General features: G+C 35.6%; 2 protein-coding genes across 4 annotated transcripts in view; one reads left to right on the forward strand and one right to left on the reverse strand.

The window, feature by feature from the left end:
* GLIPR1 (GLI pathogenesis related 1) overlaps positions 1–4,251 on the forward strand; it is an 18,803-nt gene extending 14,552 nt beyond the window's left edge. For both annotated transcript variants that reach the window (XR_012420458.1, XM_045365621.3), the window contains 3 exons: positions 329–414; positions 3,417–3,443; positions 3,547–4,251. Coding sequence is in view for 1 of the 2 variants with exons in the window: in XM_045365621.3 (XP_045221556.2) it covers positions 329–414; positions 3,417–3,443; positions 3,547–3,701 (268 nt within the window). In the remaining variant the exon portion in view is untranslated. The remainder of the gene's footprint in view (positions 1–328; positions 415–3,416; positions 3,444–3,546) is intronic.
* Positions 1,643–16,215, reverse strand: KRR1 (KRR1 small subunit processome component homolog). Of its 2 annotated transcripts, XM_005571577.5 has the most exons (10): positions 16,095–16,215; positions 12,905–13,077; positions 11,389–11,523; positions 11,069–11,194; positions 10,901–10,984; positions 9,779–9,835; positions 8,500–8,670; positions 6,546–6,623; positions 6,352–6,445; positions 1,643–4,711 (listed from the first exon to the last, which is right to left on the reverse strand). In XM_005571577.5, exons 1-10 carry the CDS (start codon positions 16,177–16,179, stop codon positions 4,569–4,571), a joined length of 1,146 nt encoding a protein of 381 aa, XP_005571634.1. In that variant the 5' UTR covers positions 16,180–16,215; the 3' UTR covers positions 1,643–4,568. The 2 variants fall into 2 exon arrangements, with proteins under 2 accessions (XP_005571634.1, XP_005571635.1); XM_005571578.5 differs by lacking the exon at positions 10,901–10,984.
* Between the last annotated feature and the right edge of the window lie 10,541 nt (positions 16,216–26,756).

The following is a 26,756-nucleotide window of genomic DNA, read 5'->3' on the forward strand; positions in this document are numbered from 1 at the left end:
AGGTTTCCTCTGACTCTGAAATGTATAAATTGTGATTAAAGGCATCTTACATCTTTTGTCTCGTCTGTAAAACAAACAATAACTTCCTCCCGGAACTGTCACAATTAAATGGGGTACAGATTAAAACAGGTTCATAGACATAGGTACATAGAATGAACTCTGCAAATATTAGCAGCCTTCCATTTCTGCCTTCCTGTCTTCACTTCTATGACCAACTCTGAACCTTTGTACTTTACTATTCTTCTGGATTTATTTAAAGATTCATAGTAAATTCCAATTTTAAAAAAACTGAAAAACTCCTAATGGACATCCTTCTTCTACTTTACAGAGGCAATTACCCAACTTGGCCATATAAGAGAGGAGCCACCTGCGGTGCCTGCCCCAATAATGACAAGTGTTTGGACAATCTCTGTGGTGAGTAAAAGGAACAGTCTACCAATAGAATAATGTAACAGTAACATGTAACTTTCTACAGAATTAACAGTGAAACCATGTTTTATCCTAACGGTTATCTTCAAGGGAACTGGCATCAAGTAGCAATTAAACCAATGGCTTACTGTTCTAGGAATACGTTTAAGATAAATTTAAATGTGAAAATCACATTCTTTTTATTTAGTTCTCATTGGTCAAAAAAAAAAAAAAAAAAAAAAAAACTGTCAGAAACTGTAGACCAAGATTCCTAAGATTTGTTAATTTCAGCGAGATCAGAAATAAGTATCCTGTTGGTCATCCAAATAGAATTTTCTTTTTTTTTTTTTTTTTTTTTGAGACGGAGTCTTGCTCCGTCACCCAGGCTGGAGTGCAATGGTGCAATCTCAGCTCACTGCAACCTCCATCTCACGGGTTCAGGCGATCCTCCTGCCTCAGCCTCCCAAGTAGTGGGGATTACCACGCCACCATGCCCAGCCTGGCCAACATGGTAAAACCCCCTCTACTAAAAATACAAAAACTAGCTGGGTGTGGTGGTGGGCCCCTGTAATCCCAGCTACTCAGGAGGCTGAGGCAGGAGAATCACTTGAGCCCGGGAGGTGGAGGTTGCAGCGAGCAGAGATCGTGCCACTGCACTCCAGCCTGGGTGACACAGTGAGGGTCTATCTCCAAAAAATGAAAATAAAGCTGCAACATGGCACTTTTTATTAGCCAGACAGCATTTAATGAAGAAGTGTAGAACCTGCATGCAGGTAAATTTTCAAGGATGTTTTACTAAACATCCAAGCAAAATTTTGCTTTGTGATTTTGAAATATTAGTAATTGGCCAAGAATTTATTTCTGGTTCTTGTTCTAGATACAAGCCCTTCCATCCCAGTATGTTTTTATTTTTACCATGGTGTGAAGGGGAAACTTCTATTAAGCTGTGCAAATCCTGTGGTACTTTTGTGTCCATATTTGTAACAAACTGAACTCAGAGCAGCTGGGCTAGAGTAGGGTGCTTAGAATAGAGGAAGGACAGAGTGGGCCAAGTTTCACTGCATGACATTTAGTTTGGAAAAAAGTGTTCCATTGCTCACATGTTTTCTAAGGTCCCTTCCAGGCCTAAAATTATAAAATTTTACCTATTAAACTGCTTGTTCTCCTCCTTCCCATTTAATGTTGAATACTTATCTTTACACACAATAGTACTTTTGCAAAGTTTTCTGAGCCATTTTTCTCCCAGTCCATTCTTTATTTCACTCATATCACTCTTGTGAAGAACACTCAGTTAACATGTAGCCACAATGCAGCTAATATCAAGGTATCAACATATATTCACTGAATTCTTCCTTTCACATTGCTGTAGCCTTTCAAAACATATATATATTTCTTCCTTCCAAGTTAACCAGTATACATAAGGGCTAAAACTTTGGATTTTAGAACCAGTATGCCAAGTTTCGGTGCAATTTCCAGTTCGACCACTGTGACTTTGGGCAAGTTTCTGCTTCTATTTTTTCAGTGAAACAATCTAATGAAAAAAATAAGTTTCCCTTTAAAAACCTAGGCAATTAGTAACACTACCACCACCACAATGACAAAAACACTTCTGGTTTTAGCTTTTGATCTTTGGTGATCTAACTTGAGATGATCTTTAATCTTGGGGAATAACATTTAGAAGATTAAAGCTGTAGTCCAATAATGAAAACCCCTGGACTCTTGAGAAAACACATGCTAACTTGTGTTTATAAGATGTGAAACTCGTTACTCATTTATTTCAGATAAGTGCTCTTACAGATTGATCTTGTCACTAATTTCCTATTCTCAAAGTTAGATTTATGTAATTTGTTTTCATGTAACTTGAAGCTTACTTGAAAGTATTCTACTCTTCGCACTAATACTGAATAAGTAAGATGTGACTAAAAAACTTAAGGATCACCATTTGACCTTTTATAAGGTCTGATGAAGGTAAAGGTTAGAGGATAAAAGCTTTTATTTAACAGATTCCATCTCAGACAAATTATGGCTAGCACTGGAGCATAAATTCCTTTGTGGTCTCCTAGATACTGCTGGTAATTCAATAAATACCCTTGGAGGCCAAATCAGGACTGTTTTAAAAATGTGCTGGGCATACTAGTGGTACATAAGATGATTTTAGCTAGTTCACAGATGTACATTTGTTTCAATAGTTGAATATTGAACATTTAAAATATATATATAAGAAAAAATAACTAGAACATCACACTCTTGATTTCATGGACATAATTGCCAAGAAAAGTGAGGGTAGCATCTTTACAGTAATTCACCACAGACAAAGCCCACTCACAGGTATGAAGACCAGGGATGCTCACAAGTGCCCAGAGGACCAGATGATTGATGGGTTCTACCACGAGCATCTATTAGCAACTGCTGCAGAACTGCTGTGGAAAAGGTTTCTATTTCATAAAAGAAAGTATCCAGAAGGCTAAAGGCAGTTGTGGAATTTATTTCTTCCCAGTGCTCTGAATGTCAAAATTTGAATAAAGCTCAGTGAAAGGAGGGGTATAATTAATGACTTGATAGCCAAACATCGTAATGATGAGTTAGTGACATATTAGACTGGATGAAAGAGAGGTCACTGTCTTTTTATTATGGACTCATCATAAACAGTGTCACTCTTCTCAGGAAGAAACTTATTTTTAGAAATATAGTTTAATAAATTTCTCACATTATTTCTAATATTTTTTATTTTTTAAATTTTATTACCTGCTAGTTATATGTAAAGTGATTTTCCATTTATAGTAATGGTATAGTTTCCTTTCTATAAAAGGTTTATAAAGTTTATATAGAAAGTCAACTTAAAAATACCAAGTTAATTCAGTCAGTTCAAAAAATGTTGAATAAACTTGGATAGTCACTGCAATAAAGCCAAAGCCAGTTAATGGTTACAATTAAAGATTTAGCTTTTTAAAACCCTCACCTGTACGTACCCTTTTAATTTTTTTTCTTTCTTCTCCCTAACTTTACAGTTAACCAACAGCGAGACCAAGTCAAACGTATGTACACCAATCTTAAATTGTTTCATTAAGAGCTATGTGAATTCTGTCAGTGCATTATGATGAACAATGTCTAAGAGGATATTCTATGTTTGTTTCACAGGTTACTACTCTGTTGTGTATCCAGGCTGGCCCATATATCCACGTAACAGATACACTTCTCTCTTTCTCATTGTTAATTCAGTAATTATGATACTGTCTGTTATAATTACCATTTTGGTACAGCACAAGTACCCTAATTTAGTTCTTTTGGACTAATACAATCCAGGAAAGAAAAAACCCAAAAATCAACCTTATTCAAATATGGCTTTTTTTTTAAAACCAATAATAGTGAATAACAATTAGGTGTATTTCTATTTTAAAACATTTCAGAAAAGAAAATACGTTGCAGCCATACTCTTACTCAAAAGAAGAAACTTCCTAACTCTATCATATAAACTCATCTTTACTTCCTACTTTTCTATAAATAAGCATTGTTTGCTATAAATAAGCATTGTTTGCAGGTTGCCACAGGTGGACTTTCAGTAAGTAACTTAACCCATGTTTCAGCTTCTAAATCTGCAAAATGAGCAAGGTACAGTAGCACTTTTTAAGGTGATTCTTAGTAACTCCAGTAGCCATTATTACTTTTTGCATGCAGCTTCGACTCTTTTCCCTGTTCTCTTGCAACCTGATGTCTTTCTGGTTTACCACTTCCCCAAATTCAGAACAGAGGAGTAACTAGGGGATCTGATTTTAGAGGCCTTAATTTTCTGTTCATGTGGACTGTTAAAAGTAAAACCAAATTTTCAAAAGGGATAAACCTAAATATTTGTTTGTTATCATTAAAGGGAGCATCAAATGCTGGGACATCATTATATTTGAAGACTAACCAATGGTATCAGACACGATTTAATGGATAATCACAATGGTCGTAATGTATACAAAGACATATATACCACTTTCTAGTACAAAATTTTCAAAACACACAAAAATATAATAATTTATAAAGAACACTCTTCTATGAACAACCACCACCAAAACAAAACCCTCAGAAAATTTCTCACAAATAAGGCAACTAATGCCTGGTATCTCAAAATCCTTTACAAAAGGAGATGGTTCTAGTCAAGGAGTTTGGGGTATATTTTACTTTTTTTTCTTCTTTTTCTTTTCATCTGCCTCCATCTTCAGCGCAATTTCTTCAGCTGTAAGAGCTCCCAGTTTCTTATTCTTTGCTTTCTTAACCTTTTCCTTGATGCTGGCCACATCAATTTTAGTTTCAGTAGAAGCTAGACAAATTAAAAGCACAATACATGTAACACTTTAGATGTTACCAAGTAAAACAAAGAATATATTTTAAAGCAATAACTTCAGAGTCCTCTTATAATTGAAAAATCACAGTATAAAATATAAAAACACCTGCCTAAAGGAGTCAGAAATTTATTCAGACTAATAAAACAAATCATAAAATACTTTAATACATAAAAATGGCATGATTGATTGAACCAATTACTGGATTCAACTATATTAACACTATTTCCTTAAATCCTACTTCAGACTAAATTATTTTACCTACATTCTTTTCCATATTTTGGAACTTCTGAGTCCTCATTATTTTCCATCTTGCACATTAAAATAATTTAAAATTACATGTATCCCTTCTCAGTAAGTTTAATCAGCTAACCATAAGCTAGAGGTCAAAATCTACTTCCTCTAATACCAAAACAAAAACTTAAAGTTTTCCAAATATTAATTCAATGAATGACTAATAGTATTCTATTTAACAAGAGTTTGCTGTATTTAACAACATTCTGGTAATAAAGACAATTTGGGCATATTTGGAAGTTCCCCTAACAGGACCCAACTAACTAATCAATGCCAAAAGTCGGAGCAAAACAGAAAGGAAGCAGTGAAAAAGAATGCAACTTTTTCTTACTATTCAAAGTACAGTATCACAGCATAAAAGAATCATAAGATAAAACATCATAATGTACAAACTACCCAGCAACCTGAGAAGCACAGAGCGTTAAAGCCTCCACTGTGTGGAGAAACTACATTAGGTTAACTAGCTATTGAGTACCTTCAAAGCACTCAACTGACAGGTTGTACAAACTGGAAATTAAAATACTTATGACATTTTTACCTTTTATATAACCAATAATCTACCACAGAATATAGTATTTTAAAAACTATTAACAAGCAATATATTAAATAATGTATTATATCTGTTTCTGACCAAGTCTGTACAATATTGCTGGGGGGCCCTCTCCCCTCAGTGTCACTGTTCACTTTGGAGGGTTACTTTAGGAAGAGGACAAGTGCTACCACAGGGAGGAAAAATGCAGAAGAGGAGAAGATGCATCAGAATGAGACTAGAAATGTTATGAGAATGTTTTCTCTTAGTGTCTTTTAAATATTAGGTTAGTGGGAAAGTGATTGTGGTTTCTGCCATTTAAAAACCACAATCACTTTCACACTAATAGCTCATGAATAAGACCTGTCAGTGTCCTTTAGTCCAAAGTGTTGAGAAATCCATGTTACCAATATAGAAGCCAAACTCTAAGCCAAAATCACATAAAGAGAAGAAAAAGTACAACTTCTGGTAATTCCTCTTTGAGAGGCATGACAGCAGAGCTCAGGGATCGTCTTGCTTGCATTTCTACAGAAGACGTACTGGCTGCCCTGGGTTTGTATCTTTCACAACAAAGAGTCTTTCCTGAGCACAGACCAGAGGTCAGGAGAGGACTGTCAATCCAGTTTGCACTGAAATAGGCATTAGCTGCCTCTAAAGTCCTTAGGATCAGTAATTACTGAAATGCTAAGAGAACTGATGAAAATATATGATTATTTCTTAAAGAGATTCAGACAAATTCACTATGGGTTTACTTTTCATAATTAATAAAGACTTTTACATCACATAAAGCATTACCTTCCTTAGGTTTCACAATTGGTTTTTCTTTAGGTGGAATAAATGCTTTGTTTCTTTCCTCTTGTTTCTTACTGATGGCTTCTGCTTGTTTAGCCTACATTAATAAAAAATACATTAGTTAAATGTATTTATAGTTAAATAATTCAAGTATCTATGAACTTTGCTATTAATCTTGTGAGCTAGACATAAAGTACCTTTATTGCTTCCATTTTCTGCCGCTTCTTCTGATTCGCCTTCAAGAAGTATTCACCACTAGCCAATTCTTTATCAATCTGTTGAAAACAGTATTTACAATTACATCAGAAATAATGTAGAGGAGAAGTCAGGTCCTAAGCAAGTCACAATATCCTTAGGGTAAAAACAATGGGGTCAAACTGATTTATTAATAAAAATGGTAGTGACATAAAGGAAGCAGAGTCTAAGCTGAGGGGAATACATACACAAAAGTGTGGAGGTAGGAAAGCACCTCCATGGAATACAACCCAGAGGAGTTCAGGGATACAGTATGGAAAGTGTGAGAAGAAACTGGAGAGTGAGTTTTGGGATAATTTGAAGAAGCTTCAATGGCAGATAAAGTAGGAGAGATAAGATTTAGAAATGACTGTGGGTTTCCGAGAAGACTGAAAAGACCAAAGCACAATTTTAATGGAGAGGAATGAGGAATAGATGAGAGCCTGGAATAAACGTAGTGGCATGCAGAATAAAAGCCAGAACGATCAGGAATTGGTGACTAATTAGCAAAAGCAACAGCTTGTTCATTCAATATACAGCCAACATGTAAAATGTGTATAACCGACTTGTCTGCCACTTATACAGCATTATTATATCTAAGGCACTGTTCTAAGCTCTTTACAATTATTCATTTAATCCTCATTAACGATTCTTTAAGACAGGTATTATCATTACTCCCATTTTAGGTATGGGGAAACTTAAGTACGGATGGGATAAATAACTTGCCCAGTCACATAATGAATAAGTAAGAACAAGACAATCGAGACATCACTGTTTCAAGAAGCTTACACAGCTAAGGAAGAAAGATAAGTCAATTAACTCCAAGAAAGGGTCATAAGAAGTAAGGCAGCTGTTACGGAAGCATGGTTTAATGACTGCCTCACTCCCTTTTCCCTGCAACTACTATCAATTTCCTCCATGATCCAACACTTCCATTGTTTTTTCACTATGATCATCATTTTTCCCATCAATCATCAAATCTTTCCTGAAAGACTCCAAACATGGTTGTGGAAAAAAGAGACATAGAAATCAGTGAGTTCACACGCTGAGCAGAAGTAGAAAGGGAAGGCTTTAGGATATAGCCAAGGAAGGGAATAATGAAGCAAGAACCCCCAGGAGATAGGTGAAGATGGAATTCAAAGAACACATAGAAAAGGCTGATGCAGGTGGAAGAAAACACAGACGTGAGAGAAGAGGAAACAGAAGGGGTTCTTATCTGGTGGTCTCATATTTCAATAAAATGCAAAGTCATCTGCTAAACGTGGAAGGGCACTGAGAGAATTAAGAGGAAACATGAATTCTGAATGAATTTAATCCAAAGATAAAACTTTCTCTAACCTAATTTGGTAGCCACGTTATAGGGAAGACAAGTTTTTAGACTGATCCAAGTTTTAGAGTTTTGCTGAGAAGGTGTGACAGAACTAAAAAGGGGCATGAATCAAAACAATGCTGTGCAAGAACAAAATGGCAACTGGTCATGGTGGGAAAGGAAATGAAGAAGATAGTTGACAAAATGGAAAGGAATCATAACTTAGAAAAACGGTGGGTGTTACAATTTAAGATTTCAGAACTAGAACAATCATAGAGCATACAGTCACAAGAATGTTGCCAAAGCAGAGGAAAGAGTACTGCAGACTAAATTGTTGAACTTTTATCCATGGAACATTTACAGTGGCTACAGGGACACAAACTGCCTGAATGCAGTTTATAATCAATGTGAAGGCCCCACTGCACACCCCCATGCATGCAGCTCAAAATATACCTATTTATATTTACCCTTAGTTTCTTATAGTTCTGCACACACACACGCAATATATATATATACATATCCCACCTGAAATAACCTTCAATAAAGTTTCCGACCAAATATACTAAAATAGATTCCCCTTCATATAAAGTTCAACATTTAGTACTAACCTGACTTTCTGGCTGTGGTGGTGGGAATGGCGTATATTCTTTCTTAACAGTTTTTTTCTTTGGTTCCTTGCGTTTATTCACATTTTTATGTTTGAACTGCGGCAAAAATCTCTCCCAACTTTGTGATCGTAATTCAGAATCTTTTGCCAGCTCTCTCTTAATCATTAAGCTCTTTAGTCATGCAACAAAGTAAAAATTTTTACTTTCCAAAGTCACACATTTATCAAACTCAGACATAAATATTGCTTCTATAAATAATAAAAGAAACAGTTTCTAGTTTCTTTGGTGAAATTAAACCAATCACATAAGGAAAAAGGTAAATTATCACAAACATGTATAATTATTAGAAAACCATTAGAAATTTAATTACAAAATGCAGAATTGTTAAAATGAGATGAAAATAAAACTGACTTTTCAACTATTATTTCATTAAAACATTTAAAAGTCAACTTATAAAAGCCGGGAGGGTTCTTAATTAGCTGATATTCCCTGCAAACAGGAAGTTTTCAGTAGCAACTGAAATATCATAGAAAAAGGCAAAAGTAAACTTTCTCATGATTACAGAAAACCGATACTTTCACATTTCCCTATTCCATTTAAATTTTAGACCTTGGAACATCAGAGGATACAAACCAGGGATCAGACATATAGCTTTGTTTTTATCTGCAATATCCCAATGTAACTCAAAATCACTTTTCCCCTAATCTAACAGCGACTTCATAACTTAAGTTCATCAAATTTAAGTGGATTGCTCAACAAACCCATCATAAAATAGTTCTATATACCATGGTTACATTTCCAAGAATAATCAAACTTTGTGCACACTGGGATATAATGGATCTCTCTCAAAGGGGCTACAATTTGAGTGTTAAATTCAAAAAAAGGTTTTAATGCAACATGAGATATTCCAGATTTTAATAGAAAAAGGCAGAATTCTGAAAAATCGTATCTTTAAATATATGGGTGCATAATCTAAGAAAACTGCACTGATATGATCTACAACAAATTCTGTGAAGCTTATTTTCATTGATTAGAACTATATAACACATTACACACTACCCCCTTCAGTAGTTTCCACACTGTGCTCCATAGAGAGCTTCCAAGAAGTACCTACAAAACTGGGGTAAAGTAGGCTGAATTCTACCCCTAATTTACCCAAAATAGCTCTGCTTTATCTGTTTGTGCATTAGAATTTCATAAAACATTTAATTTCAAGAAAGGATTCTGTAGCTAAAAGAAGTATGATAATCACTGGTAGTCACATAGAATTATCACTCACTTTAATGTTATAAATTGGATGAATATTCTTCATAGTATCTAGGACTACTTTTCTAACCTGAAATTTGCAAAGAAAAATGAATTAGTCACAAGGATTTTAATGAGCTATGGAGGAGAGGATAAATACTGCAAAATATCTAATCAGGTAATGGGTATCAAATTAAATAATTTAATTAAATAATTAGATCTTTCATAGAGGCAGTCAAACCTCCCTTGAATACAATACAGTTTCTCAATTACTGCTAAAATGTAGCACAGAGAACTAATACAACACTGTATAGCAACGTGATTTAGGAAGAAGAGGGCTGGAATACAAGGACTGCCATTGCATACAGGAAGGTCACTTTCCTGTTCCAGCTTTCTCATTTGTAATATAAAGATAAAATCATATACCTCAAGACTCTATTGTAAGAATTAAATATTTTAAAGACTTTATAAAACTAAAGTATTCAATATACTTAATTATTGCTCCATGAGAAAAGAGCAGACAATTTATGACAAAAAGGGCCAATAGGATTACTATTAAAGGCCCTGGAAAGGAAGCACAACCTCACAAGCCAGATCCAGACAGTAATAGTACCAAAAGGAGTTAAAAGAAATAGCATTTGCTCCACAGATTTTCTCACATTTAATTTAAAAAGTTAAAGAAAATGTTCATGAAAAGTTATTAAACATTATACTAAAATTCAAACAAAAGAAAACATATCTTGAAGAAAAGTTTTCAGAGTGTGACCTCTACTGGCTGTATACACTACTGCAAATAACTGGAGTTTTGCTCAATTTTCGCATCATTTGGGCATATGTGACTATTCCACGTTTTTCGTCTGTGCTACAGACTGAAGATCTTAAATGCTCATTTAAATGTTATAGCGGAGGAGTAATAGTGTGCGGACCTTCTAATTCAGAAATGCATGTCTCCTTAGTTGCCAAGGTTGGCCAAAACATGTTAGGGTCCAGAAATGATGATTCCCTTGAATTATATGACATAAAAAGTATTTACTAATGGGAAATCAAAGCACATTCTAAAAAAATAAAATTATAAAGCATTATCCAATAAACTATATTATAACCAAATTATTTGTTCTCTGCTGAAAATGAATTGAAGATAATACATAGTTCTCACCTCTTTTAAGCCACTAAAAGGTCCAATGGCTGAAACTGTGTTTCCCTGAACCATAATGTAACAATTAGTTAAGAGTTCCAATGCCTGTATCAAGAGATCAGGTTAAAATTCATTACTCTGAAAAATTATTAAGGGAGAGACTCAAGTTTTCCACTAATAAAAAAATACCTTCAATGTAGATCCTTTGGGACCAATAAGCCGTTGTCTTCGTTTTACAAATCTCTCTTTATTCCTTACTAAAGAACCTATTTTAATGATGTCACATGCAACATCATCCTGAAGAATTCGTACTGCCTTTTGCAAAAAAAAAAAAAAAAAAAAAAAACAGACATTATCAACATTTTTTACAATTACATTTATTTTCCAAGCCCATGCTATTGTTATCTAAGCACAAATACGAAAACTTGATGGTGGAAGGCGGAAAAGATGGGATGTTATAGGTTAACACTGATGCAAACAAAGCAAAGTCTCTGTAATTTTAGATTTACCTGTTCAAATGAAACACTCCTTGCTAACAGTTTTATCAGATCTCTTGCCCTAATGATGATATATGGATCAAAAGTCTTCTTTGTAGTACAGACAGTCATGCTGCCTTCGATCAGGTCCAGGGTTGCATTAACATGCTACAAAAGGAAAGAGCAAACAAGCAGTTGTCTAAAAATGAGTTTATTTTTAGATAAATATAAAGCCTATCCTAACCAACCTATTAATTTCTGTCACCTCTCAATTCCTATCAATTACTTCCCTGAAGAAGCTAGGTAGTTAAGTATAAATAATGAATACTCAATTACTTTCACACTTTACAGACTATAAGAAACTGGAGCAATTGAAACCATTTACACTTGGTTTTAGAATACTTTGTACCCACTGGAATATAGATTGCCTCTAATTTTAAAATTATAAATGAAACAAATGGGGTCATACTTAAAATCTGACTAAGATAAAAATGTAAAGCTGTACAGCTTCCCTATTCTGGACCCAGCTCCAGTCTACCATCTGCTCCATTGGGTAAGAATTGACTTTCCCTTTCAAACTTTTTTCCTAGCTAATTAGGGGACTAAATACTAAGTAAAAGCAAATTAACATAGTTTCAGAAAAAAGCAACGATTAGAAAACTTAAGCATTAACTTTCAACAGGAAAAAACAGATTTCAACAAAGCAAATTAAAATGCTATTTTCTCACTTGTGAGCATAATCTCAAGAATATTTCAACATAGTTAAGTGTTGAACAATTCAATATATGGTTGGGTCGCTATGAGTTTACAAAAAAAAAAAAGAGCTCAATCCCAGACGCAGCTATAAAACACAACCTGCAGCTTGCTGAGCCACCTTCACCCACAATGGCACAACCAACTCCAGAGCAGTCCCACAGTGAGAAACACATTTTATATCACAACCTAATAAATGTACACACACACACACACACACACACAACTAAGCCAATATGAAAAAAACATACTTTTACCATGGATATGCCGTTTTCTAAAGGCTCCTTATAGCCATTAAATTGACTTCTCAATACACTAATGGGTTTCAATACCCAGTTTGGGGAAAAAAAAAAAATGCAGTTATCTAGGGGCACAGCATCAGCATAAACAAGGAAAAGTTGGATACATCCACATCTTCCATTTAAGATGAAAAGTAATCCATTTAGAAACATGACTCAGCTCAGACTGGGACAGACACATGACAACTCTCATGGCCTGGAGCAGGCATTCTGAAATTGAGACTTCACAGGTGAATTTCAGACAGTTGTGAAGCTCCTAAAATATTAAAGGTATGCAAATTTTTCAAAGTAATTTATTACTCATAAAATTTAAAACAAATGAACATTAGGTAAGAAGAAAATGTACCTAAATAGTTTAAAATACCAAAGGAACCAAAGTAACCAGCACCATTGCTATGTTAGCACCATTAAAAAAAAAATGCATCTGCATACATACACTTAAAGGCATAAGCAAGAGCAAAGTCTCAAATAAATGTATTATTATAAGATACACATACATGTTCATTCAAGGCTTTCTGCACCAATGGCCAACACTCTTTCAAGTAAGCTTCTCTGTATTTTGGGAACAAAGTTGAGAAACTGCTCTCCTCCAAAAGTCCTCTGGGATTGTCCTCTTTGGAAAAAGCTGGTTCCTTCCAGCCATCGGGAACAGTAAGGAGTTCTGATTCATCTACAGAAAGGAAAAAATTGACACATCACATTTTAACTGTCTTTTGGACACTTTATGAACATCCTATGCACATATTCATAAGCCTTCCAGTACTTCTTGCATTTCCTTTTCCCCGCTTTTTATATTATTCAAGAGTCGAAGAACATTCCTCTGTCATTATCAATTCACTGTATTAAAATTATCTGTACACACTTCAGTTGCCTCATAAGACAAAGTTCCTTAAGAGCAGAATCCCTCTTCATGCCAATTGGCATATGCCAGACAGACAGTGAGCACTCCAGAAACGTGTACTGCATTACACTACCATAAAACTGAAGATCTCAATGCCATTTTGTTTAGTATTTTAAATACAATTAACCTTTCTGACTTTCCTGGAGTGTATGGAACCTGGGTGTATGTGTTTGTATACAACTTCTGAAAGAGGATTCTAGTTTATCTTTCAGTTAATAATCTCGAGTAATTCTAGATTTTCCTAAGCGTTTTGAGTGCCTTATTTCCACATGCGTTTCATAACTATAAAAGGTAGAGTCTGTATTATTCTCATTTTATAGAAGATAGTCTAAAAAGGCTAAGTGACTTGCCTAAGGGAACACAAAGCTGACTCAGCCTGGGACTCCTTTCACTACAAGAAAATGCCTAAGGGCCATAAATTATCTTCTGAATCATGTATTTAAAAAACGTGGTACTGAATTTTAAGAACTCCTTAAATTCAACAGCTATACTCTAATTCAGTTATACTAAAAGGTATGCTCCATAGACTTTCAGTATCAGTATAAACTGTTAAGTCTGTCAGAAATGCAATTATTGGGCCCCACTCCAGACCTACTGAATCAGAATCTCTTCGACAAGGGACAGAAGTCTGTGTTTTACCATGCTCAACAGGAGACTCTTAAGCACAGTAAAATTTGAAAAGCAGGGCATTACCCTATGTTATCAACCTCAGGTAAACTTTCTGCTTATACTCACATCCACTTTTCTATTTCTATTTCTGGTTCAAATCACAGACAATTGGCTAATCTAAGGATTCTCCAATGTCCTTTAAAGAACACAAATTCCACAAAAGTGATTACTTATGTATTATATACATTTTTTTTTTTTTTAAGACAGGGCCTCGCTCTGTCACCCAGGCTGGAGTGCAGTGGCTCCATCCCAGGTCACTGCAGCCTGGACCTCCTGGACTCAAGCGATCTATTCTCTTGCCTCAGCCTCGCAAGTAGCTGGTACTACAGGCATGTGCCATAATGTCTGGCTAATTTTTGTGTTTTTTGTTTTTTTTTTTTTTGGTAGGGAAAGGGTTTTGCCATGTTGCCCAGGCGCATCTCCTGGGCTCAAGCAATCCCCCCTCCTCAGCTTGCCAAAGTGCTGGGATTACAGGCGTGAGTCACTGCAACTGGTTACTTGCAATGCTTCCCTGACCAAGTCCCTATCCAATTTAAACACTTCAAAGGCTACGGATCAATTTTTTCAAAGTCCCCACTACAATCTCAGAAAAAAAATTGACAAAAGAAATACACAGGAGTTTCACAATTAAGGAAGGCCCAAAACATGTGAAAAGATACGCAACCTCATAGGTGATCAGAAAATGCAAATTAAAACTGCAACCAGATCCCATTTCATACCTACCAAAATGACAGAAATTCCAAATTCAGGTAACATCATGTATTCATATGAATGTAAGGCAATGAGAACTTTCGTCCACTGCTAGTGGGAACAAAACTGACACTAGCACTTTGGAAAAAAGTTAGCATTACTTACACACACCCTACACTTCAGTAATTCCAATCCTATGTTCACAACCTAAAGAAACCCTTGAACATGTTAACCAGAAGACATGTACAAAGATGTTTTAGCAGTACTGTTTATAATTGCAAGCAATAGGAACAATCCAAATGTCCACCGATTGTAAAATGAAAAAAAAAAATTGGGGTATAGTCATACAAGGAAACACCACATAACAGTGAAAAGACTAAAACTACACCTACAAGTATCACCCTGTTTGAAAAACAAAGCTAAATCTAAGACACAGAAAAATGCATACGGTCCACTTTCATGTATATAAAATTTAAAAAGAGGCAAAATTAAGCCACTTCGTGACTACAAGAAGAGGAACAGAATGCAACGCAATTCAGAGTGGTTACTTGTGACAGGAAAAGAGAATATGATCTGAGAAGTGCACGTAAGGGTTTGAGGGGTATGGTAATGCTCTATTTTACTTAACAGTCTGAATGCTAGTTTCTTGCATGGTTTTATTAAACTATATATAAGTTGTATCCTCTGCTATGTACGTTACATAATCATTTAATGAGCAACAACGAAGAAACCTTGAAAACTTTCCCAATGCATCTAAATTGAGAGTTCAATGTTTTTAACACTTCCTATGAGCCTGGTTGAACAGATCCCCAGGCTATTTCTGACTTCTCTGTCATTCATACTGAAGAAAACGGGTAAAACCAGACCACAACGCAGGAGTTAACAATTAAAAGGTAGCACAACCTAAAGAGTAAGGGCTGTGTCGTCTAGTATTTTAGCAATCTGACAAACAGGAATTGATAAATCTTTCAAACTGTCTTTACTGACAAACTAGAGCTAAGGACATGTCAGATAGCTCCTTTCCCCATATCTCACCCCATTATCAGGGTCGACTCCTGTATATCAGAACTACCTGCTCCCACCTCACCCTATTCCTCATTCCGTCAATGACTTTCAGTCCCCTGCAGGCTACAGGGTTCCGCGTCGCCCTCGGCATTTTCTTAATAATCTTTTACAGAAGACGTATTCAGCAACGGCTTCGCTTTGGGGACCCTTTAGCAAAAGGAATGAATTAGGAACACGTGGGTGGCACCATATCGGCCAGTCGTTCCTGTGGGCCCAGCCAACAATCTTATCAGCGATTATTGTGGTACTGAAATACACAGTACAGGCTCCAGGTGGTTTTATAAGTCCACAAGCAATGAGAAAAAAAAACATCGCAACTCAACGTCCACAAACCCCAGCCTTCGGTTCCCACATAACATCACCTTGGTTCTCCGGCTTTGTCTTCTGGTTACGAAATTCACTTTTTCCAGCCCCTTTTTCTCGCCGCTCTAAAGAGGGAGACGCCATTTTCAAGCTGCTTCCGGTGACGCCGGAAATGAAACTGTTCTTAAATCCTACCGGCTAAAATGCCTACACTCAAAATGAGTTCCGCGGAACTCAGACGAGGAGATCTGCGCAGTTTTCCGTGCGTACGTGCGTTAAAGCCCGCGCTTTTACACACACCGGAGGTTCTCCTACGTGGCCAATGAAGAGCTGGAGACTTTCTCCCAGTATGCACTGCAACCATGGCGTTTGCGTACTGGGACTTGTAGTTTAGCAGGCGGTATAGGCAAATTGGACACTGTGTTATCCGCAGTTTCCTCGTGGCCTCACGGGCTAACCTGGACCACCGGAGTGCGACCAGCCTGTCATTGATGTCATTCATTCTTTCGATAAAAATTTATATGTTGGCCAAATATGCGCTAGATGTTGGGAGGAAGTACAAATATGAGAATACAATGTATATTGGGCCTCTGCTGTAAGAAGTGACAGGAATAGCTACTATTTATTGTGAGAATGCTTTGTTGCAGTACTTTATTTACATTATTTCTAATTTTAAAAACAATGACCAAATTAAACTTTCCAAAGTTGTTTCTGATGGTAATCTTCCCGAGTGTTGGTATTTCTCTTTCTAAGTCAGAGGGATGGTAATTCAACATTCTGATGTTTCAGAAGTATTTCAACTAGCCTAAGATTTCTCAAAATCTCTACTCGTTTTCTACCCCCAACATTGCATAGGGCTAAGGTGTGTAGAGAGGTTCATCACTGACTACAAATAACTACACTTTTAGAAGTATAAAAGTTCTTTGACATGCCAAAGACAAGATTTTTTAAAATTATTGATTTTATTGCTTGCATTTCTAAAATTTTCTGCAGCAAATAGGGAAAGTCTTTGATAGGTTAAATTCCTTGCATTAGTGAAATACACGTTTGTCTGATAAATCCACTCTCGTGTATCTTATACAAAAATTTAGGTTTTCATATATGAGATCCATGTATGAAACAGATTGTTACATATGGACAGAAGAACCCAAACGACAGAGCAAAGGTTTTTTGCTTTTATCCTGTGCGTTTTATAAATGACAGGGATTTTATCTCTGTTCTTTTAATTTCCTCAAAAAAATAATGATAAATCCCTAAAATAGAACAAATAGCAACAGGTTAAAGTTATAAAGTGAAGAGTACACCTCATGAAGCAGGTTTTTATCATCCTTATTTTAAGTAACTCAATCACTAATAAGTGAAAGGCCCGTCTTCAAGTCCAGGCAGTTTGACCTAGCAGCTTCAGGGGGCTACTATTCATTAGGAGCTTCAAAAGTGTTAGAAAGAGGGCTGATAGGGGTGAAGGGGAGGGAATAGTCTAGAAGTAATATTTGTGTTAAAAGCCCTTTATTTTCTAGCAAAATTTTCTACATAGGCTTTTATTCCCATTTACATATATATTTTTAATCTTAGTATTGCTCTTATTTGAGAAATATTGAGAATATGATGGAGATGGGAAAATGAAAACCCACCCATCCTTTTCTTGTCAATATTGAGTCTGTTTGTAAAACCCAACCTTTTAATTACCATACTATGCAGAGCTCAGGGTTCATCTTTCCCTTTTTGAAATTTTTACCTTTTTTTTCCAAATCATTACTGAAAGGGGTGTAAAAACATAGATAATAATTGAGTTCTAAGATTCTCTAAGGTCTTCTAGACCTCCTATTATAGATGACACCACACTAAAACTGTCCTGTCTGCTTTCCAAAGGAAAAGATTCATCAGGCTCCTGCAATAAGTTATTTCAATATTAAATGATTCTTTCCCTTGCCTAATTCAAAAGCCCTCACGTTGTCAACCAACTGAATATACAATATAAAAACAATATATGATTGCAAGTTAAGTGAATTTTTTTAAAAAGTCTGTTATTTGCCTTCCAGAAGCCAATAATCTAATACAAGTTATATCACAGGAACAGGGAGTTATCTTACATATAGGATATAAAAACTTTTACTAAAAAATAAATCCGGCAACAAAAATCACTAATTTAAAAATATTATAATTACTAATAATCATATACTGAAGAGTATATATAATTATACAGTACTTTTTCCTCTGTGATAATATGAGATAAAAATATAGCAAGATATTAATTTGATGCTAGTAGTTATAAGAAGTAATGTATAAAAATTAAATGAATAGAAAAATAATTGCGTAAGACAGGCTGAAGCTTTTCCTTAGTACACATACATTTTTTTTCAGTTTTAAAACAGACTCTGATGCTTCAATACTGTTACTCATTAACTGAATTTTCATATTTTGGCTTGACAAGCAGGAATGGCACATATGTATACTACTAAAAATTAAAATTGACAGTCAAACTGAATGAGGACAATGTTTCAACAATTTGGTTAGACTATGTGTTAAGCAGTTTTGAAGAAAAATTTTAAAATAAACATGGTATGGAATAAATAAATTCGGAAATTAATTCGACTAGTTCTTCTAAGAATTAAACATTATAACCACAATATTACATATGAATGGTTTAAACTTTTAAAACCTCTAAACAATAGTTTCCACATGTGGGAACTATTTGCTCTAGATTCCTTACTTTGGAAAAGAGCAGATCTAACTTCAACATCTTCCAAAAATTCATTAGAATTGAAAGAACAATTTAATTTTAAATAAATATTGAATAATAATTAAATACTGTAAATATTTATTGAATACATATTGAAACTAAATATTGAAAAATCTCCTAAAATCACCTTAAAAGACTATAAACTCAAAAGTGATTATCAAAATGATAGTGTCCAAATTTTCATCTCATTTTCAGTGATTCACTGATTATAAAGTATTCAAAATAATAATTTAAAATTTAAAATGATGAGAAATAGGATACGAAAAATAAAGGATATAAGAGGGATGGGGCAAAATATTCACAAAACATTTAATGGTTGATTACAATAATATTCAAGGTGATAAAAAGATGTAAGCAATTCCATTGAAAAATAAGGAAAGGCCGAGAGCGGTGGCTCATGCCTGTAATCCCAGCACTTTGGGAGGCCAAGGCAGGCGGATCACGAGGTCAGGAGATTGAGGCCATTCTGGCTAACATGGTGAAACCCCATCTCCACTAAAAATACAAAAAATTAGCCGGGCATGGTGGCACATAACTGTAGTCCCAGCTACTAAGGAGGCTGAGGCAGGAGAATCGCTTGAATCCAAGAGGTAGAGGTTGCAGTGAGCCGAGATCATGCCACTACATTCCAGCCTGGGTGACAGAGCAAGACTCCATCTCAAAAAAAAGGGGAAAAAAAGAAAAACGGAAAATATATTAGTAGATATTTATGATGGTTAAACTTGACTGGGTAATGTCCCAATATTTGGTCCTACAATATTATGGATGTTTCTGTGAGAGTACTTTTAGATGAGATTAACATTTAAATCAGTGAACTTTGAGTAAGGCAGATTGTCCTCTATACTGTGGGTGGTCCTCATCCAATCAGTTGAAGACCTGAATAGAGAAAACACATTGACCTCTCCTGAGAAAGAAGAATTCTGCAGCAGAAGTCCCTTGGTCTTGGATTGTAGTATTGTCTCGTCTTTGAGTCTCCAACCTGACAGCCTACCCTGCAGATTTTGGACTTGCCAGTCTCCATAAACATAAACATGTGAGCCAATTTTTTTAAATAAATAAAAATAAATTACATACACACACAGGTTTTGTTTCTCTGGGGAGCCCTAATACATTTTGTTTCTCTGGAGAGCCCTAATTAATACAACAGTTTATAGTAGAGCATATCCAAATGATTGACAAACATATGATGTTCAACCTCACTACTGTCAACAAGTATACAGACTTAACAATGAAATATCACTTCTCACCCACCAGATTGGAAAAAAAAGAAAAGAAATAATAAACATACATTTTTAAAAATAATACTGCTAGAGGAAATAATACTCTCATACACGGCTAGGGCAAATATAAACTGTTACTACCTTTTTGCAGAGCAATTTAGCAATATAAAATATACACATATGGTTCTGCAGTAATTCCACACCAGATAAACTATTGAATAGAAATAAAAGACCATTCATTAGAATGTTTGTACAATAGTGTTGCTTATTACCTTCTATAAAAGTAGTTTAGTGAAATATACTTTGGAGCCATACTGACTAGTTTGCCACGTATTGGCTATATAGCCTGCGGCAAGTTTCTTACATACTCCTGCTCAGTTTTTCAAAATGGGGAGAATAACCTAAACCCTCAAGAGCTTAATACATGTAAAGTGCAAAAAAAAAAAAAAAAAAAAGGCCGGGCGCGGTGGCTCAAGCCTGTAATCCCAGCACTTTGGGAGGCCGAGGCGGGCAGATCACGAGGTCAGGAGATCGAGATCATCCTGGCTAACACGGTGAAACCCGTCTCTACTAAAAATACAAAAAAAAAAAACTAGCCAGGCGAGGTGACGGCGCCTGTAGTCGCAGCTACTCGGGAAGCTGAGGCAGGAGAATGGCGGGAACCCGGGAGGCGGAGCTTGCAGTGAGCCGAGATCGCGCCACTGTACTCCAGCCTGGGTGACAGAGCAACACTCCGTCTCAAAAAAAAAAAAAAAAAAAAAAAAAAAATTAGCACATGGTAAACACTCAATAGGTATTAGCTATTATTGTTTATACTGGCAAAAAGTAAAAGCATTTGAACTATCAATTAGGGATCTAGTTAAATAAATTGATGTTACTTTCATAACCATGGGCTATTATACAACCATTTATAAGAATTAATTAAATCTATATTAAAAATACATAGAATATTGAGCAATAAAAGCCAGATACATAATATAAACATACATATACACACACACACACGTATATATAATATGATCTCATTTTTCTAAGACAAACCATTCATTTATTCAACAAATATTTATTGAGCACCTATAATGTTCAAGACACTGTTCTAAATACTTGGTTATATTCTATGTGCTGAACATAAATATATGAATATATGAGTTTGTATGTGATTGTACAATAAAAAATTGGGATGGATACACATTAAGCTTTTAAGACTGGCTAACTTAGAGATTAAGGTGATTAGAAAAGAAGATGAAACTAGGCAAAAAGACAAAAGAAGATGTCCATGATAAAATGGCATGTATAATATGATCCTATTTACATACGACTGTGTGTGTTTCTGCATGAAAAGACGGTCATCTGTATGTTGACTATGTTACCTCTCAATATAGAGACATTTCAAAGTATGGCAATTAAATAGCAATACAGTTGTAAATCAATCACAATATACATCATTTTTCTTTAACATCCTTGGAAATCTGGACATAAATATGTAAATAAATAAACAAATATAATATGTACTTAAATGATACTAAAAGGAAAAAGAAAAATGGACGTCTCTAAAGGGTTTCTTGGCACAAATCTAGAATCTAGATTGGAAAGTCCTTGGGTCACAGCCACAGGCAGGCCCTTTTTTTTCCTTTTGGAGACAGAGTCTCACTCTGTTGCCAACACTGGAGGGCAGTGGTGCTATCTCAGCTCACTGCAAGCTCTGCCTCCTTTTGGAGACAGAGTCTCACTCTGTTGCCAACACTGGAGGGCAGTGGTGCTATCTCAGCTCACTGCAAGCTCTGCCTCCCGGGTTCAGGCAATTCTCCTGCCTCACCCTCCCGAGAAGCTGGATTACAGGCGCCCGCCACCACGCCTGGCTAATTTTTGCATTTTTAGTAGAGATGGGGTTTTGCCATGTTGGCCAGGCTGGTCTTGAACTCCTGAACTCAGATGATGCACCCACCTCGGCTTCCCAGAGTCCTGGGATTACAGGCAGGCCCTTTTTGATTGTGACTTCTCTCCCCTTTGGCTTCTTAGGCAATCTAGACCCACATGCAGCCACCATCATCTTCCTGTGGGAAATGTGGTCCACCTGTTCTTACCCAGCACAAATTGGCCTCACAAGAACTCTCCTTTGGAATTAAAGACCTTAATTCTCACAGTAACCAGAGGATAGAGGGGAAAGAAAGAGTAAGGATGAGATTTAACAATGTCTTTGGAGAGTGCATTATCTCTTATTAAAGCAAACAGGAAAGTGGCAAATAAATGTGGTTTATTTTTATTTAACATTTCTACACTCATTTATCAGAGATAAAAATTAATTTTGCAGAGCAATCTACTTTCTTGCTAACTTTATTTTCTTTTTTAAATAATCTAGATAGGATTTCTCAAATACATAAGGTTGACACATTTTTCTTTTCTTTTTTTAAATCTTATTTTAGGTTTAGGGGTACATATGCCGGCTTGTTATATAGCTAAACTCGTGTCACAGGGGTTTTTTGTACATTTTTATTTTCTAGCATATATTAGCTGCTTTTCATTCCAGTCAACTTTATGGAAAAGTTTAAAATTCTAAATCAATATATCTAGCAACATCAATAACGGTAATAATACCTGTGGCTGTAAAAGTAAGCCTATTTCATGATGAAATAGGTATCTAATCAAGCACACACAAAAAAAGTACTCTGGCTGTAAACTGATTATACATAATCAGTCATAAAATTTTTATAATATTAACCTATCTTTAGAAAAATAAAGTGTTGATAAAAGTGAATTGTTCTGCATGTAACCCAAGAACCCTGGGAATCTAGGAGAGAGACCAGATTTATGAAACATATTCAGTAAGTCTTGAAATGCTTTCTGCTTTGCAGCAGGATGTTTCATGTAGTTGGTGGTGCCTGGGTGAAATATCTTTGCAGGATACCCACCTCTTTCTCCAAGGCCACACTTAGCAAATTCTGTGGAGAATAAGATATAATGTACCGTTTTGACTCTAACCAGACATTTAATCTGAGATAAGGCTTAACCAACTGGTTTCTTTTATTGTAAAATGAGAGAGTTGGGTTAGATTACTGTTCCTCAAACTTTAACCAGCCTCAGAATCACTTGGAGGGGTGGTGCCACTCTCACTTTATAGTAGTGTAATAGGCCCTGAGAATTTGCAGCCCCCCAAAAGCAAAGAATTATTGAACCCAAAATATCAATAGTGCCAAGGATAAGACACTCTGGCCTAAAGGTGTTCTGAGTTGCTGTTATTCTACTTTAAAGGGCCAGTAAGTGCCTAACCAAGCATGCCATGAAAGCAAAGTTATTTTCCACTTTTTTTTTTTTTTTTTTAATTTAACCTACCTAGGGCAGTATTAGCTTGGTACCGAAGCCAAAGATTCCAGATAGTTGTTCATTATTATGCTGGGCTCCTCAGTGGACAGTTCTCCATTTTCCTCAACCATATCATTGTGGAATTCTGTTGCCTCATGACCTGAAAAAACATTGGGATTTGTACATACAGTGGACCCTTTGAGTTGAAAGACACTCATTACTACTTGAATATTAGTCTCTTCAGGCCCCAAGCCAATAAAAGGTTCATATTTTCATTGGGAATCTAGCCTCTCCTATAATTTACAGGCAATCTTCCCTCTTTCTCTTTGTGATTGTTTTCATTGATAAGGACCAACTTTGATATAATTTTCAGTTAGAACATTCTTCCCCCTAAAGGAAAGCTGGAATACATTCCATGATATTAGGTTCCACCATAGCAACAGAAGGCTTTTTAATGCATGCATGAATATTCAGGATTTAATCAGTGGCATGTGAAATGTATTGATACTACTGAGAATTATTATTTAATGCTAATATAAAAAGCAAATGACAGTCTTGTATTTGTAAACATAACACTGAAAGAACATTTGAACTTTTCTGGAAAGCAAATCTTTAGTCATTTGTTGAAGCTACATGCCTTTCCCATCCTTTAGATGGCAGTAACTGCAGATGGCCCATAATAAAATGAACACTTTAAGTGAAATATTTTAAACATTTAATAGATTTATATTTTTAAAAGTGATTTCATGATGTTAATAAGATGGTGGCCTTGCTTCTTCATTGTTTCAAATTCTCTAATTAAAAAGTCTAGCTACCTGACACTGGGAGGTGTAAATGCAGGCTTTAACATAAGACTTTATCATCCAACAGTGATTTTAACCTCTTTTTGTTTACCGTTCCCTTTACTATGTGATGAAATAGAGACTCTTTCCCCAGAAGAGCACACGTTTGCATAGACATAATAGCACTCTTCCATAGAGTCCCTAGAGGATCAGGCTACCCGTTTAGGGGGCCTTGTCATAACGCAACATGAGAGGAGTGTCTCAGAAGCCTCAATCTGATCTTATAAGCACTAGAGTGCCCTGCTCTTAGAGTTGCCCAGGGGAGGCAGAGGGGATGGAAGAACTCTTCACCTTTAATAAATAAGCATATGCCACCTTCTACAATTATGATTTCAGTATGACTAAATAGTTGCATAAAACTATACTTCTCAAGACTCCTTTGACAGCAAGTCATAGAAACTCAAAGTAACTTAAGTAAAAAAGAGGACGTATAGTCCTATCACCTGGAGGAACGCACCAGTGTCATCAAGACAGTCATGCCCTCTCTCAATCACTGGCGTGTTCTCTCTCTCTTTCTCTCTGTCCCCCTTCTGTGTCTATCGGCAGTTCTAGGATGTACATTCTCAACAGAAGAAGAGCTTCTTTTTCTGAAGAGTTATATCAAAAGTCCCAAGTGACCACTTACATTTAGTTTGGTATTTATCATTTCCATGCATATTTTTGTTTTTATGGCTACTACGCGCACACATACAAACATACAATTTTTAAACAAGATAAAGTAGGCTTTACATGTTCTATATAACATATTGTACATAATACTTAATATGTATATTATTATATAACTATTTTATATTAGTTACATTCATATAATGTATATGTATATTATATATACAAAATTATTATGTGCATGTACTTATGAAACTTGCTTTTTATGTAGAATATATTGTTTTTAGATATATTCATCTTGAATCCTTGTAAGGCTAGTTCATTCATCCACAGTAAATAACTTTTGAAATTAGTTTATAAAAGACATTGTACTTCCATCTTCATTGCATTCTCTCTCTAGCTCTTACTCTCTCTCTGTCTCTCTGGGATCACTCATTCTGAGGAAAGCCAGCTGTCGTGTTGTGAGCAGCCCTGTGGAGAGGTCCCTGTGGTAAGGAACTGAAACCTGTCAACAGCCGCGTGAGAGAGCTTGGAGGCAGCTCATGTAGTTTAGTCAAGCTGTCTGATGACTGCAGCGCTACCTAATTGCAGCCTCCTGGGAGACCTTGAGCTGCAAGCTCCCAGCTGAGCTGCTCACAAATTCCTGACCCTCAGAAACTGTATAAATGTTTAAGTTGCTAATTTGGGGAATAATTTTTACACAGACAAACATAACTAACACAATATTGAAGCAAATCTAAGCGTTTATCAATGTATCAGGCTTTGGTGGGGATACAGACGTGAAACTTTTTCTCGGTAGGAATAATTTTCCCTGGTTCTTGCCACTAGAGGGCAAATGATCACAAATGATGGCTTTCTCTATTTCCATACAACTCAGATGTCGAAGCAAAAATTCTTAAGAGACTATCTGCTCTGTTGCCTTACAGATGAGTATACGAATGCCCACAGACATTAACTTACTTATTCACACAGGCTAGATCTTAATGTAAGAACTCAGCTGCAGTTAATAACATTTTTAAAAAATTTTTGTGATATACACCTATACATTTATTTTTAATTTTTGTGATATATACCTATACATCTATACATAGGTATATATATTTATGGGATACATAAGATGTTTTGATACAGGAATGCAATATGAAATAAGCATATCATGGAGAATGGGTTATCCATTCCCTTGGGCATTTATCCTTTCAGTTCCAAACAATCCAATTAAACTATTTAAGTTGCTTTAAAGTGTACAATTAAATTATTATTGACTACAGTCACCCTATTGTGCCAATCAGTTAACTATTAATTAATGCTGCTATTTCTGAGTCACAAGGTACAAATAAAGAAGGCTTTATCTTTTTCATTTCAACTAGCATGTTAAAATTCCTAAGATCACAAAACTTATGATAACAACTATTGCTATTTATTGGGTACCTATTATGAACAACTTGTTGTACACATGTGCTACATGTCTTTTCACTTAACCTATATAATGAAGCTTTGAAACTTATGCCTGTGAATGCATGAGGGTCAGGGTCTTGTCAAAGGACACATAGCTAGAAGAAGGAAAACAAATTCGATTCTGATAGAGGTTAAATCTCTTTGCAATATTTTTCTTAGGGGACAGCTCATAGCCTCTGATTATACCAGAAGTTTGTTGCTTCTGGAAACTTTTAGTTTGTTGAGACATTTAAATGATTGCCATGTAACACTGAAATGGAAAAGAAAAAAAAATTGATCACCTTCCTTCCTTTTTTCCCAGAAAAATTCTCTCTCTCTCTCTCTCTCTCTCTCTCACACACACACACACACACATGACTCTCTCTCTCTCATACACACACTTATTGCCTCTTTTCTTCATTCCAGCAAACCAGCTTTGTGATATTGGTTAACCTTCCTAGAGCTTCATTTTGTTGCACCTTCTTCATTTCTTAAATAAGAACACACCTACCTCTTTCAAGCTCTCAGCAGGGATGCTGTGATGATTAATGAAAAAGTCTTCATGAATCTCATTTTATT

The sequence above is a fragment of the Macaca fascicularis genome, chromosome 11 (assembly GCF_037993035.2).
Source record: "Macaca fascicularis isolate 582-1 chromosome 11, T2T-MFA8v1.1".
Lineage (NCBI taxonomy): Eukaryota > Metazoa > Chordata > Mammalia > Primates > Cercopithecidae > Macaca > Macaca fascicularis.